This window comes from Vicugna pacos, chromosome 14, assembly GCF_048564905.1.
Source record: "Vicugna pacos chromosome 14, VicPac4, whole genome shotgun sequence".
NCBI lineage: Eukaryota > Metazoa > Chordata > Mammalia > Artiodactyla > Camelidae > Vicugna > Vicugna pacos.
Window position 1 is genome coordinate 27,786,551 of NC_133000.1, and position 15,340 is coordinate 27,801,890.

Consider the following 15,340-nt stretch of genomic DNA (forward strand, 5'->3'; position numbering starts at 1 on the left):
TTTCAGTCATTCATGGACATATACACACTCATTGTCACTTTTTTTTTTCTTCGTTTATTCATCTACAGAATAATGAGATTAAGTAGTTCAAATCATCAGTCCTGTTACAAGGATTAAATGAGATAAAATGCAAAATGCCAGGCACATAATGGAATAATCATTCATCCCCTTTTTTCTATTCCAAGTTTTAAATAAAGTTAGGTGTGTTTTTGAATGGAAGAGTCTCTATACTTTTATTATTTTAAATTTGATGAGTGACATGTTTTGTGGTCTTTTTTTTTTTTTGTATTATATTCTCCTAGTTGAAATATGGATGCAGCCTTTTGATGTTGAGTTGAATTTTCTTGAGTACCTAAGCTGCCAAAAATAGTTTGTTTACTTTGTATTAAAGGGTAGAAGATCTGAAGGGTAGAGGAAGGACAGTGATGAACAGTACTGTATATACTTTAACTGTCATTTAAACATCCAGCTTTCTTCTGTGTTAAAGTTTAGTTGTCTTATTTAGGTAGTGCTTTAGTTGGCTGAGTACAGAATAAAACTCTTGAGCTCGGTTTTAAGATGATTTCCTACTATCTAATAGAATCATTAATAATTTCAATTATATAACTTTAGAGAATATACTTTTTTCTAAAAAGAGAATATTAGAACCACAGTAAGATGTCTCAGAGTTCTCTTGAAATTCTACATGACTTAAGAATAAAAACATTATATTTTGTCAGCTGTGCATTTTGGACCAGTTGTGTAGTCATTAGATTTTGAATCAGATTGTTTTCTTGTCTTGAATCAGTGTTTTTTTTTTTTCCTGCCACAAAATATTTGGTTTAAATACATGATTACTGGACATAGTACATTGAAGAAATGATCTTAGAGCTGCTGTGAGGGAAGGAAAATTATAATACCACATTATACTTTATTCTAAAACGGTCTCTTATTTCACTCAGTTTTGAAAACACTGGATTATTTCCATTTCCTCTTCCAGCTCTGACATTTACTTGTACCTGTGTTTCTTGCCCTCATTACTCAGAAGCAGAGTGTGAAAGACTGAATTAGAAGACCATGTGCTAGCGCAGGTTGTGGTACTAATTACTTGAGCAAAAATAGCTTCTTAGGTATTTGGACTAACTGTTCTTTACAGAAACCTTCTCTTTTGTAGTGTGTGGTTCCAGGTTACCACAGAACCGATTTATTTTGTGGTAGAACTATAAATATTGAATTGGAACTTTTTTTTTTAAACAAGGACAATTGATACACTAAGGTTCAGTGATCAAAATACATGACTCCTGTAGGCACAACTGTTATCCACAATCTTCAATTACTGTGTTATTCTTCAATTTTCAGTTACTCTAATATAAAAGAATATTCATATAATTGATCTAAAATAGATTACTTAAAATATTTTAAGATATACTTTTGGAATCCATTATATGATTTTTTTGTTTTTTTTTTTGTTTTTAAATAAGGGCAGAGGTACTTTATTTCATTACTTGGACTAAAAAGTAAAATTAAAGGTCAAGGTTTTCCAGTGGAAACCAAAGGTAAAGGAAATGTTATGAATATCCAAGGTATAATCAGAATTAAGCACAACCTAGAGCCAATTCAGAAAGTTCAATAATCTTCAAAGTGGTTTTCATACATTAATTAATCATCATGGCATCCGAAGGATGAAAGAAATTTAATTCTCATTCTCGTTACTGATAACCACAGGAATAATCTGGATGGATCAAGATGTGCCATTTTAATAAGGCAGGTCGACAAATATTTCATCAAATATTTAATCTACCACATCAGCACTATGTGCGGCACAAAATGTCCCACTGATGTGGCCTATTTCACAGCCTATGTTTTTTTAGACTTTAATTTTTAGAGCAGTTTTAGATTCACAGCAAAACTGAGAGGAAGTTACAGGATTTTCTATATACTCTTCGACCCCACACGTGCATAGCCTCTCCCACTTATCAACATCCCCCACCAGAGCAGTATGTTTGTTACAACTGATAGACCTCTACTGACACATCGTTATTCCCCAGAGTCCATAGTTTACATTAGGGTTCACTCACTGTGTACGGTGTATGGGTTTGGACAACAGTATATTGATATATATCTACCACAGTAATATACAGAATAATGTCACTGCCCTGAAAACCTTTTTTGCTCTGCATATCCCTCCATCCCCCCAACCCTTGGCAACCAATGATCCTTTTATTATTTCCATAATTTTCCCTTTATTACATGATGTTTTGGAAAAGCAGGTTTGTCTTTAAAATTATTGTCTGCTTAGATTTTATATTAAAATTAGTTTCTGTTTCTATAAACTGTGTATACAAGCTGTGTACACAAGCTAACCACGTAGGCAAGGGTGGTCTGGAAGTTCATAGGGTGAGTGGTTCATGTGGGAGTCAGTCTAGTGGATATGTACTCAGTAGTGTTTCATTGTTCAAAATATTCAAACTGCAAGGATTACTGTTGAGGATACATACGCTGGCTTAAGTTTTTGTGACTACTGTGCATATTGTTGGAACTGACTAGAAAAATTTTTTTATTAAATTACACACAAAATGGCTATTAGAGGTAACAATATTTGTACGTCTTTCTAAGTTTTTTGTAAAGAGAACTGCCATTCCTGTTCCTCACTCCCACCAGTAACCAATAATCAGCCTCCTCACAAAGTCGCGGCCCTGGGAAAATGCCAAAGGAACGGCAATCTAAGATAAGGCAGTTCAGTAAGTTAATACGAACAGGTAGCTGAAGCAGAGGAAAACGTGGTATTGTCAGCAAATAGACCCCCCCCGCACCCCCCAAAAAAGTTCCATAAAGGCAGCTTTTAGGTATTAGAGGCAGAGACAGAAGAAGAAATATTCAAAAAGTTGAAAGGGTGGCAAACCCAATGTCCTGAATTTCAGAATTGTCCTCCAGGCTCAGCAGCGGGAAGTTTCCTACTGCTTTAGTTGCCTGGCCCAGGGCTGCTCGACTGTTGATGTGAGGACTGGCGGCTCTTTGCTGTGTGGCACCCCCTGCAGTGCAGGGTATTTAGCAGCATCCTTGGCCTCTACCTTTGAGACGTAGTACAACTCCCCCCACCCTGCTCTTTCAGTTTGTTAATAACAGCACTGTCTCCAGACCCACTAGCTGTCAGTAGCGCCCTTCAGATACAGCTACTAAAAACGTCTCCAGACATTGACTGATCACTCCCCGCCCTGGTGCTTAGTCAGTCTGACTGGAGGAGATCACTCCCTACTGAGAACTGGGCTTTAAAGATCCACCGCCTTCTTTAGAGCACTGGTTCATATGCTTAAATGCACTTCGCCTTTATTTTTGGAACGGAGAACCTGACCTCTATTTAAATGTGTTTCACACCTCCTACTGAAGTTTGTTCTAGATTCCAAGTGACTGATTTACAGTGAGCTTTTGTAACACAGCTCATTTATAAATGAGAGAATATGTATTTGTATTCTCACTCGAGATGTAGTATGTGCTAAAGAAAGACTAAAAATGATATGCAGGAAAGATGTTGTGACCCGTCAGACGTGTTTTAGAGGTGAAGTTGTGTATCTCCTTTCTGCACTGGTGCTGTGACTTTTTTTTTCCCTTTCAAAGTATCACTTCATTCACGCTTGGTGTCACAATGATTATTGCATTATGTATCTTTCCATTAAAAGAAGTAATAAACTAGTAAATATTGGCATGAAAAGAGGGCGCATTTTGAATATTAGCTATTTAGTATTTTAAAACCAGGTTTTATCTGGTAGCATATCTCAACTGAGCAAAAATCTGAGTCCCAATAAAATGGTTCTAAATCTCAGAAGCTTAGGTGAAGATGACATTGGTCAGTTTCATTTTTATGTAAGTTATCACCAGTCTTTTAAAAAGCCTTGTCTGAGAGTCAGAAGCAAAATGGCCCTGGTCTAGACTCTTCCAGTGAGCTCTGTGACTTGGTAAAATCACCTGTCTGGGTTTAGAGATTACTCACCTGTCAAATCTAGGGGGACAGACTAGATGGCCTTCTAGGACTATGCCAGCTTAAAATAGTGTGAGATTTTTAAAATAATGTTCATGAACTATGAAATTAGTTTTTTTTTTTTAGTTTTAAAGCTGTTAGAGAGTAGTGAAACTAAAGGAAGAAGATAGGCAGGAAGAACAAGGTATACATTTCATTCAAAGGTGACGCCAAGTGAACTGATGTATTAAATTGATCTGTGTGTTATGTGGAAAGACGTATTCATTCAGTGCTAAAAGTTACTAGTTCTGGACTATGAAGTGGTTTTGTGGGTAACCAGGTTTGCCCTAGACTATTCTGGGAGGAATATTTAAAAGTTAAAAAAACAAGATTGTGTCTTTGACAACAACTGAACCAAGCTGTCAGGATCATTTTTATTTTTTGCTTCCACTTTGTATAAAACGATTGTGAAGACGTCAGATAATGTGAAAGAAATCTCATGGTTGGTCATCTCTATGAAACCGTTTAACTGGCTGTGGCTAGCATAGGTTGTGAATCTTTTAAACAACAGAGATAGTTTTTCAAATAGCAATGTCATATTTATTATGTAAATCCAGCTCATTCAGCCAATGTAGTGTCCTACCTTTAACAGTGTATTTTTTTGATAAAAAATATGGATTTTTAGATGTCCTCTAACCAATTCTGCAGCTGGGTGTGGAGAATAATAACATTTCATTCTAATTCCTGAAGTAGTTACTTCATCTTCTACAATCGCAAGTATATTTTCATCCTCAGTTAATATGTCGAACTTCAAGAGTTGTCATATGTCATAAAAATAAACAGTTTCTCTTCAAATTTAGCTATAATATTTGACAATAATCATACAGAACAGTGACCATATTAATAAAAAATAACTTTCTCCTTTCCTGAACACTTTAATTTTCCCTCCTGCATTTTAATTGCTTTACTAAATTATATACATGATATCTGATGCTTCTGACCATTTTGAGCTTGATTATTAATGAAAGGGGCATAGAGAAAGGAGAGCTAATTTGGAAGTTTGTCTCTAAAATACAGTCATTCAGTTGTGCCAGATATACTGTCAGATTTCTCCATTCTTTTTTAGGTGATAATGGCCCCTTAAGGGTGATCATTAGGTTTATTTCCTTTAAATGCAGACTGAGACTTAAAGATTTAAGCAGCAGAGTCTGAATCAAAACTCAGGTTTACCTTAGAAGTACTGGCAAAGTCACAAAGCTTTCTTGGACTTTGGCATCCTTTACATAAAGTGGAAAAATAATGGTTCTCAAGAATACTGTGGAGAATGTCTATTAATGAGAAATATGTTCATTCCAAATATTAAGTATCATTTCTAAGTAAGAGGGTATGATCAGTTATCTTAGCCCCTTTCTGCTTCCTCTATCAAGTAAAGTGTCAATAGTTTGATCTGAAAACTTAAAGAATAGAACCCAGTATTTCATATAAGTTCGAATGTTATTAATGAGGTTAAAGGAAAGCAATCTTTTGGGATGGAAGATTCAGTGATAAAGTAAGGAGGAGGAGGAAGAAATAGGATCAGTTTCCCAAGTCATGCAAATTATTGTGCTCTGATAATTCAGCTGGAATTTAAACTCTGCTTTTGAAATAGGTACTGTTTCTTTCATAAACAAAAATGAGAGCCAATTTTTTTCTCTCTCTAAAGGGAACATACTTCATAGCTGCATTAATTTAAAACCACTAAAATAACAGGGTGGCAGCACTCAGTAAGAAACCAGTGTGGCTTTTGGCTACATTTCTGTTGCTTCTAAGTCCTTTTTAAATATTATAATTAACTATACTCTTTCTGCTGTTTAATCTGCTTATCCTAATTTATCCATGCTATTCTTTGAGCTAGTGGTTCTGCTCCCTTAGTAAGAAAGAAAATGAGAAGAAGACAATTTAAGTCTTACTGTAGTGATTGCTGTGTCTTGCATGAAGCTTTCTTTATATGAAAATGGTATTTCCGTCTTCATTCCAATCCATTATTTTTTCCTGTCTCTAGATGTAAGGTTCTTAACGATGTTGGAGATTTCATCAGATGAGGACAGACAGCTGGTGAATGTTCTCTGGCTCCTCAGGCCTTTTCCATATCTTACCAAAACCTCTTTCCATGATTAATACCTGGAAATATTTAGAAGCCCAAATATTCAATTAAAAATTTTATTATAATCCTTGCTTTTCCGTGTTTTCACCACATTGTGTCAAGTCATTTGATGAGATAACCATGCTATTATGTGGAAATAGTTTCCTTTTCTGGAATTAAATTTGATTCTGATGTTACTACCATAAATTTCATTCTTCTATTAACAAGAACCAAAAGAGTTTTAACAATACCCCTGCCTTTTTTTCCTGCCCCTTGCCGCCCTCTATTAGAAAAGTTGACAGATATGAATCCCAGGGCAGCTTAAGAGGGTATATCAAAATGGGGACCATAAAAGCATTTAGCATAGGACACTTGGAGCTGTTTTGAATGTGTTAAATCACTACTCTTTGCAAACAGGAAGAAGAAGGCACCTATGACCAAACTCTTGAGTTCCGGCGAGGAGGTGATGGCCAGCCAAGACGGTCCACGCGGCCGACCCAGCAGTTCTACCAACCTCCTCGGGCTCGGAACTGATAGCAGGAGGTAAAGTTGACATTGTGAGGAGCTTTCCATGTAAAGAAAGATGCTATTCATGTTAAGTGCATAAGTCCGATTATTACTGATTCACAGTAATATGCAGGCACACCTCATTCCATTGTGCTTCACTTCATTACACTTCACAGACATTGTGTTTTTTTACAAATTGAAGGTTTTCAAGCAACTCTGTGTCAAGCAAGTCTGTCGGTGCCATTTTTTCTAACAGCCTTTGCTCACTTCCTGTCTCTGTGTCACATTTTGGCAATCATCACAATATTTCACACTTTCTCATTATTATTATATTTATTATGATGATCTGTGATCAGTGATTATGACTCGCTGAAGGCTCACATGATGGTTAGCATTTTTTAGCAATAAAGCATTTTTAATTAAGGTATGTACGGTGTTTTTTAGACATAGTACTATTGCACACACAGTTGACAACAGTGTAGTATAAATGCAACTTTTATATGCACTGGGAAACCAAAGACTTGGTGTGACTTGCCTTTTTTGTGGTGGTCTGGAACCGAATCTTCCAATATCTCGGAGGTTTGCCTGTAATAGAAGAAAACTGATGTTTTAAAACTACTTTCAATTAATAAGTATTTAAGATAATAGCACAGTTACAAACTCCTTTTCCTCCAAACCTTTCCCCCAGAATGCTATTCCTTATCCCCTACCTTCTGTATACCCACTTGTTTCTATTGGAGGTGATGACGATCAGTGAAATCACTGTAGGTTTGAAAGCAGGAAGTAGACGAAATAAAATAAAGGACTAGATAATTATCAACCTGGATAACTGAATTTATGTTTTATTGTTTAATTAATTTCAGTCCTTTTTAAGAAAAAGTAACTGTTTCATATATATCTTAAGGAATTGGATGAAGACAACATGATTGCTTATTGAGATGTAATTTTGGGGCTCTACGCTATCGATCGGGAAACTTTCATCTGAGTTTCAGAGAGAAAGTTGCTATCTGAAAATCATCTTTAATAAGAAGGAAGAGAAATGTAACAAAGAAGTCAGGAAATTGTGGGACCAATCTAAGGCATCTCATTTTGGTGAACAAAGACCTTACTTCTTAATGTTTTTGGAAAGAAATACTTTTGCCATTGTTGGTAACATTTCTAGTTTTCCCTTATGCCAGTTCTTTTGAAGTTTTTTTATATAATTAGAGCTTTCCCAATACTGCTTTTATATATCACATAAAAACTATTTTAGGCTTTATATCTTTTTTTCTCAGTCTTTTCCTCTCAGTAGCAAAACCACTGAGAATTTTAAAGAAATTGCTCCTAGTTCCTCATTTCAACTATTCATTCTGCTAAGCCTGTTATCCACATTGTATTTGTCCCCTACCAAATGACTCTCTCCATTCCTCAAACCAGCCAAGGGTGTTTAGCACTTGAAATGCAGGTAGCCTGAATGGAGATGTGCTATAAATAAAAAATGCATACCAGATTTCAAAGACTTAGTTTGAGGAAAAAGCTCAATAATTTTTACTGATTATGTATTAAAATGATAATATTTGTAGTAGATTGAGATAAAATGTTATTAAAATTAATTTCACCTGTTTATTTTTAATTTTTGATGTGGCTACTAGGAAATTTTAAATTACATATGTCTCACATTATATTTCTGCTGGACAGCACTGTCCCAGAGTCTCACATCTCTTGCAGCTTCCCCAAAGCTCTTTCCTTGGTTAAAAGTGAGTTCTGTCATCCTAAGTGAAGAAATGTTTTCTATTTTTCTAGCCCTTTGCACCTTATATAGTGGTCTGCCTGGAGCAGAAGTCGCTGCTCTTTGACTTCTGATTTACCTGAGCAAGCCAGTATAGCACTTTTCCCCTCTTATCATTGGTTTCTCTTTGCACTTAATACAAATAAATAAACGATGTTACCTATTGTCCACAGCATCACAGAAGAGCTACTCAGCTTAGGGCATTTTTCAGTAGCATGCAAGAACAGACCAAAGCAGAATCAAAGTATATGTAAGGACTTCAGCAACTTTACATTGTGTGCAGCTGAACATCCACTTTTAAATTAAGCTCAGTGTGCTTATAATTAAATCTCTCTTAAGGGAAATGAAAACTGAGAAAAGCTTTCCAGGATCTTCTGAATTGTTTAAAACAGATTTTAAAGTAAGGCTGAAGGATCTCAATTCCTGATCACTCTAGGACAGTGGACGTGGGACTCTAGGTTCTTCAAAGGTGCCGTGGGGCTGCTAAAGGCAGATGGGATCTGGTAGGACTAGAGGTAGACAGAAGATGATGAGAGTGAGGAAGGGTGCAGCCAAATAGCTGGAACTCTCAGTCCTCTGGGCCCTTCCTTAATGTCTTTCGTATGTTTTACACATTAGAGTTCCAGCGAACATTTCCTTAGAAAACGGTACATGCTTAAAAGCAAATTATATACCATGGCACCTGGGATAACTGTAGCTTATTCATATAAAAAAGTACAATGCAAACTGATCCTAATCAACTTAAACATTACAATCTTAGTGTTTATCTATATTCCCTGATTAAAACTTCCATCTTTCTCAGATGCTTGCTTTGGATTGTACTGTTGACATGGGAAATCCTCACATTAATAAGAAAATTAATTTTGGCATCACTAAAAAATCTCACTGCAAAATTTACCCAAAAAATTGATTAAGAAAGACAAATGTAATCTTGGTTGAAAAAAATTATTTGTTTTTGCAGTTAGTTCAAAGTTATGAAAGATTATGAAGTAAAATTAAATACACTGTTTTCGAATGGGAGGTTCAGCAATAATAAGAATTATACTTTTTGCTTTTGTCACACAGCTGAATATATTATTTTCTTCTTGAGAGAAAAGAGATTTTCTTTTTATTTCCTCATTTCTGGTTTCCATTACCTTAAACATTTAAAAAGAAGATACACGTTATTAGCAACACACTCTAACCAACTGAGCTAACAGTCGTTAAAAAGAAGATTTATGTTATAGCCAGCCATTTGACTTCCAGCAAATACAAGCATGAATTCTAATACTGAAATTTTTCTAAGGTCTTGTTATCTAAAATTATTCAAGATAGGAAGAAACACTTAAGGCACTTTCTTTTATCACTTAAACCCCATAATTTCATAGTCATAGTCTTTTATGTTTTGGGTACTTTGCTAGGTGATGAATGACACATAATAGCTGCTTAGTAAGTGTCTTTTAAATCAATGTATTTTGATAAAGTTGTTGGTGTGTAATTGACACATTCTTTGACTGTCCTAAAAAGTTTTTTAGAAGCCTCCTACATGCCCTCCCCGACTCATATACTTCCCCAGGGCTGGAAAGGGAATTGGGTTTTGCTTGAGCCTGGCACTAAGGACAGTATCAGGGATTAGCAGAAGCAGGAGACACCTGGGAGTTAGGGCTCAGGGACAGGAGGAGGTCTCAGGGGGCAGTGTGGGAAATAGGCCCAGGTCTAAAAAACAGTGGTGGCAGATCAGACCCAAGCCCAGAGAGAGGGGAGAGAGGGCCCAAAGCCCCTAGTTCCTGGACTCATTGTAACTGTTACAGCCAACTTAGAAATAAGAGCAGATGTGGATAGAGAAAGTACACATAGTTCTTTAATCAGTGAAACTGACCAAGACTGTGTGTATTTGGAGAGGCTTCTGACATGATTGGAGTCTGACAAATTAGATACCAGTTAGTAGGGGCAGGGCTTAAGAGATGAATTTTAAGTTTCATTTTCATAGTAAGGTTGAGTCCTCTGAAGATAAAACTTGAGAAGGCTTGCAGAGTCCACAGCAAACAGCTTTCATTGGCTGGAATTATGTGAACCAAACAATGGGCATTAAAAATATTTCTTGGTGGTGGCAGAAGAGTATGGCTTTAGACACATTAAGAGGTTGATGTGTTCGGTGCTATCATGAACTTCTGAATAAAAATGATGTGATCAGAATTAAGCTTAAGAAACATTGCTGTTGGATGTAGGATGGATTAGAGTACCGGGAGGGAAAGAATCTAAGAAGCTGTTGTGCTAGTCCAGTCGAAGAGTGGTTCGAGCTTCACGTCCTGCTGTGACAAGAGAGAGGGGCAGACCTGTGTGGACAGAACTTGTAAGGCGCATCAGCAGGAAGCTTCCTAGTGCCATGGAGGTTCAGGCTCAGTATGTTGAGTGTTCTAACCAGTGGTGACACTTTTAATTTCACTTCCAGTTTCTTATTTGTTTGATGAAAGAATAGTCTTCACAGTTCCACATATTAACCAGAAACCTTAAACCAGTAGCTAAGCATAGACTACTATAGAACTACCATGACTTTGTTTATCTTCTAAAGTCCAGGTTTTAACACCATTTTTAGATGGTAATTATATTTTTAAATGTCATTTTTTTTTTTGGACAATCTGGACCAGCATCTTTTTGCAAAAATTTTCAAATCAGTCAGGGAGGTGATGGCTATAAAGATAGACGGTGCAGGGCCCCAGGACGCCAGCAGGATGGGCATCATGTGACGTTAATGGTGCCCAAAACTCTTTATTTTCTAAGCAGGAGACAATTTACTTTGGAAGACGTATGAGCTGTTTGAACACAACTGTGGGAACTCCAGCTGTTCCTACTCAGTCATTCTTTTATGCATGAAACTGAAACAGGACTGGAGCAAACAAGCTCCTCTCACCACCTCTTCCAGCCTTTTCTGTTGTCTCCATCCAGAGCGGTTCAGCTAGAATGATATCTGATAAAGGTGGGGAGCAGACAGGGGGAGGTGCCAGACTCGAGTAAATTACCTGTAAGACGTGCAGAGGGGACGTGGAGGTGGGTAGGGTGGGGGTTAGATGTGGTTCCTTGGCAGAGTGCATCTTTTTTGGACATCTTCTGTTAAAACTCTACTCAGTTTATCCAAATTCCTGAAGTCGACATGCTAGCAGTAGAGGGACTAACAGTGACAGAAATGTACTTCAGGAATTTCTAGAAGAAAAAAATTATTTTGAAAGATTTTTTTGTTTATATACTGATTTATTGAAATTATGTGTATAAATTAGCACTGTCCAATTTGCTCTATTTGTGACCTATCGGTATTTATACAGACACTTCACATTTACAGGTAAGTTTCAGCAGAGTGTATCTTGAGTATAAAAAAGTCAGTTTGAGGGTCCAATTTCACTGTCTTCCTCTCTTTTTAAATAGAGTCTGTGTGAAGAAAGGAGCTGTTGACTGAAACATCCTGGTCAAAACCTGTTGATAGACCTCCTACTTTCCCTTCAGAATAAGATGCAGCCATGGTGGATATTATTTGGAGAACTAAAAGGCAGATTTAGGGGGAAAAAATTCAACCCATATAAAGAATGGGAAAAAATATGAAGTTAAATAAAGCAAATACCTTTTACAAGTGAAAGAGTTTTTTTCTTCTGCCGTCAATAAAACCAGTGCGCTATTAAGTACATTGTTTTGCTGTATGTTTTCTCTGCTGAATGTTATTTTTGTCGTTCATCTGGTACTAATCCCACACTAATTGCCTTCTATAGGGTGGCAGTGACAGCATTCTGAAGCCTCCCCTGTAATTACAGAGTAAACTGACTTAACATAGTTGCCACATTTCTTGCAAAACAACCTGAAGCCAAATAGCAGTTCTTTGTATGATAATACCATTAATTATGATAGCAAAAATATTCAAAACTTGGAAATATTGCTTTTAGCACCCTATTAATGTAATTTGGTTGAAAAACAGGCATTCCCTTGGGGGAGGGGGAGGGTGTAGCTCAGTGGTAGAATATACAAGGTCCTCGGTTCAACCCCCAGTACCTCCATTAAAAACCGACCTAGTCACCTCACTCACTGCGCCCCCCCCACCACACACACACAGAAAAACAGGCATTTCCTTTCTTATAAAATGTGCAGTGGATCTTTTAAGATGCATCTGGTTGCAAGTAACAGAAAACTCAGCTCAAACTGGCCTCAGCACTGAAGTACTGGCTTCCTGCACTACCAGGAGCACAGTAGGTTTCAGGTGGTTTCAAAGTTGTCATGAAGGATCCTAATTCCTACCTTCTCTGGCATAAGCTTCGTTGTGCAGTGGGCTGCCCCAGGTGATCCCAAGATGGGTACAAGTTCCTGAGCTGTTAAATCCAGTTATGGAGCTGGGGTCCCTTCCAGAAGTGTGCTCAGAAGAGAGCAGCTTTCACTTTTGGGCCGTGTTACCTGTATTGTGCTGCTTTTCAACGCGTGAACCAGACACTTCAGCAGGGGTCTGTGGATTAGTGCCGGCCTGATCCAAGTGCTCCACGCTTACCAGCGGGGCACTGTGCTTTCCTGGAAGTATATTTGATTCAAGGCAGAGGATAAGACATTGGAGAAGTCACCAGAATGTGCATTACAGAGAACCAGTACATCTGAACCACAAACTCTTCATCTAATAGGACAAAGATAACAGTCTCAAAGTCTCAGTCCTATAAAGTCAAAAGTGAACAGTTAAAAAAAAGAATGAGGAGGAAGAGGGGATGGAGGAGGCAGGGAGGGACGAAAGGCAAAACAGAATTTTCTGGTCAAAACATATGGCAAAATTTCGTGCTTTGCTTTGAAGGAGAGGGCCTTAGGCATTTTCTCAGGGCCCAGTAAGTCTGTTCTGCTTACTTATTAGCCCACAGTTGGCTGTTTCTACAGTATCTTAACAAGTGAAAGAGTACAGGTAGGGAAGACATGGCTAACAGCATAGGGTTTTTGTTTTGGGGTTTTTTTTTTTGCATTTATTTTTATTTTTTTAACATTTTTTATTGATTTATAATCATTTTACAATGTTGTGTCAAATTCCAGTGTTCAGCACAATTTTTCAGTCATACATGGACATATATACGCACTCATTGTCACATTTTTTTCTCTGTTTGTTTTTGGTTTTTTGCATTGCTGTGCATCATACAACAAGGAGTGGGGTGGCCTGGACATTGGCTTTTTAAAAAGATCTCCAAGTAATTCTAAAGTGTATCCTGGGTTGAAAACCAGAGGAGGGCCTATGGTAGTTTTGATGAATTGGCAGCTGATGAGTCCATGAGGGAAGAGGCAAAAGAATGTAAACAGGTCTGAGAGTAGCTTAAAGTTCTGGTTCTCGGCACCTTCTTATTTGATAGATGGGGACAGCAGTACACACACTGTGAGCCTCGAATAGACTCAGTGGATGGCACTAGTGCTGGCTAGTGGTTATCATGATAACTTAGTCCCTAAGAACAGTTCTGTGTGGTCATATGTGATCTATACGATTTGACCTGAAGGTAAGTTTAGATTGGATAGAAAGTGAGGTCAGCCTATCTGCGCTGCTGGTTGCTGGTGGCTGCTGGGGCGTTGAAGGTGGGAGTCCCATTTCTGACACAGCAAGGTGTACTTGGCTAAGTATATCAAAAGCTGAGCTCTGCTGTGACTTTCCGTTATTAAGGGCAGCTGCAGGCCTGCATGTGTGGATGGAGTAAGTCATAATAAAATCATTGTTAGTATTTGCTGAGGGCTTCCTAAGTGTCAGCTCGGTGGTAAGCGTTTTCCTGATTTTCTTTGTCATCGTCACAACTCTAGATCTCCCCTCTTATCCCCTCTTATTCTTTAGTTTCATTTTGGTTTGCATTATGGTTACATTCTGTCATGTTAATTAGATTCGAGTTACAGTTTGTTGTGGCCATGACGTATGATGTTTATTTTTGCTTTTCCTCCTGGTTCTACAGAGATCCACCTCTTTTCCCCTTGTGACCTCTCCCTTTATCTCCTTCACACCTTCCTCCCCTTTCCTCTCATCCTCTTGTTTCAAACCTTACTTTTTCTTTGACTTTACATATGTATAGTCTTGGCTCAAATTCTTTTTTCTCCCTTCAAAAAAAATTTTTTAAATAGCATTCAAAAATTATTCAGTAATTATTTACTGAGTGCTAACTGTTCCAGGCACTATGCTGTAAACAAGACTAACGTGATCTCAAGTCTCACAAAGCTCAAGATTTAGCTCCTTTTATCAGTTTGTTTTAATATATTCATACTATCTTTTCACATTCCTTTTAGTTCTTTACTATGAACTTTATTTCTTAAGTGTATTTTGTTGACTTATTTTTGCTAAATTACTAAAAATTTTTTTTTAGTTTTGATACTTTACCTCTGTTCTACTTTTCAAAATGTTTTCAATTTTAAAATATTTTTTCACTTCTTGGCCCCAGATATTTGTTTTCTGAAGAAAGCCCTCAAGTCATCTCCAAACTTTTGCCACTTCTTCAAAGCAGAACTGACCTGAACCATTTTTCCCACCCACACCCCTTTCACTTATTAAGATACTGTAGAAACAACTGTGGCCTAAAAAATGGAGAAAACTGGGAATTTACAGGCTCTAAGAGAATTTCTAAGGCCCACTCCTTCAAAGCAAAGTACTAAATTTTGGCAGTTATTTTGGCCAAAGTATCCCCTTGTCCCCCTCCCTCCTTCCTCCCTCCTTTCCTCTTTCTTTCCTTCTATCTCCTTCCTTCCTTCCTTCCTTCCTTCCTTCCTTCCTTCCTTCCTTCCTTCCTTCCTTCCTTCCCTTCCTTCCTTTTCTTCCTTCCTTCCTTCCCTTCCTTCCTTCCTTCCTTCCTTCCTTCCTTCCTTCCTTCCTTTCTTTCCTTATTTCCTTCTTTCTTCCTTTTCTTTTTTCTTTTTCTCTCCCTTCCTTCTTTCTTTTTTTTCTTTTCTTTTCTTTTCTTTCTGTCGATTTCTAGCTTCATAGGACTAAGACTATGAGGAGACTGTCTCTGTCATATGAAGTAAAGAGTTTGTAGTTTAGTGGACCTTCCAGACTTAG

General features: G+C 37.4%; 1 protein-coding gene across 4 annotated transcripts in view; it reads left to right on the plus strand.

Annotated features, from left to right (window-relative positions):
* Window positions 1-11,981, plus strand: part of TDRD3 (tudor domain containing 3) — a 153,558-nt gene extending 141,577 nt beyond the window's left edge. For all 4 annotated transcript variants that reach the window (XM_072976648.1, XM_072976644.1, XM_072976646.1 and 1 more), the window contains 2 exons: window positions 6,474-6,599; window positions 11,731-11,981. In XM_072976648.1, coding sequence (XP_072832749.1) covers window positions 6,474-6,590 — 117 coding nt within the window. In that variant the 3' untranslated portion in view covers window positions 6,591-6,599; window positions 11,731-11,981. The remainder of the gene's footprint in view (window positions 1-6,473; window positions 6,600-11,730) is intronic.
* The last annotated feature ends 3,359 nt before the right edge of the window (window positions 11,982-15,340 follow it).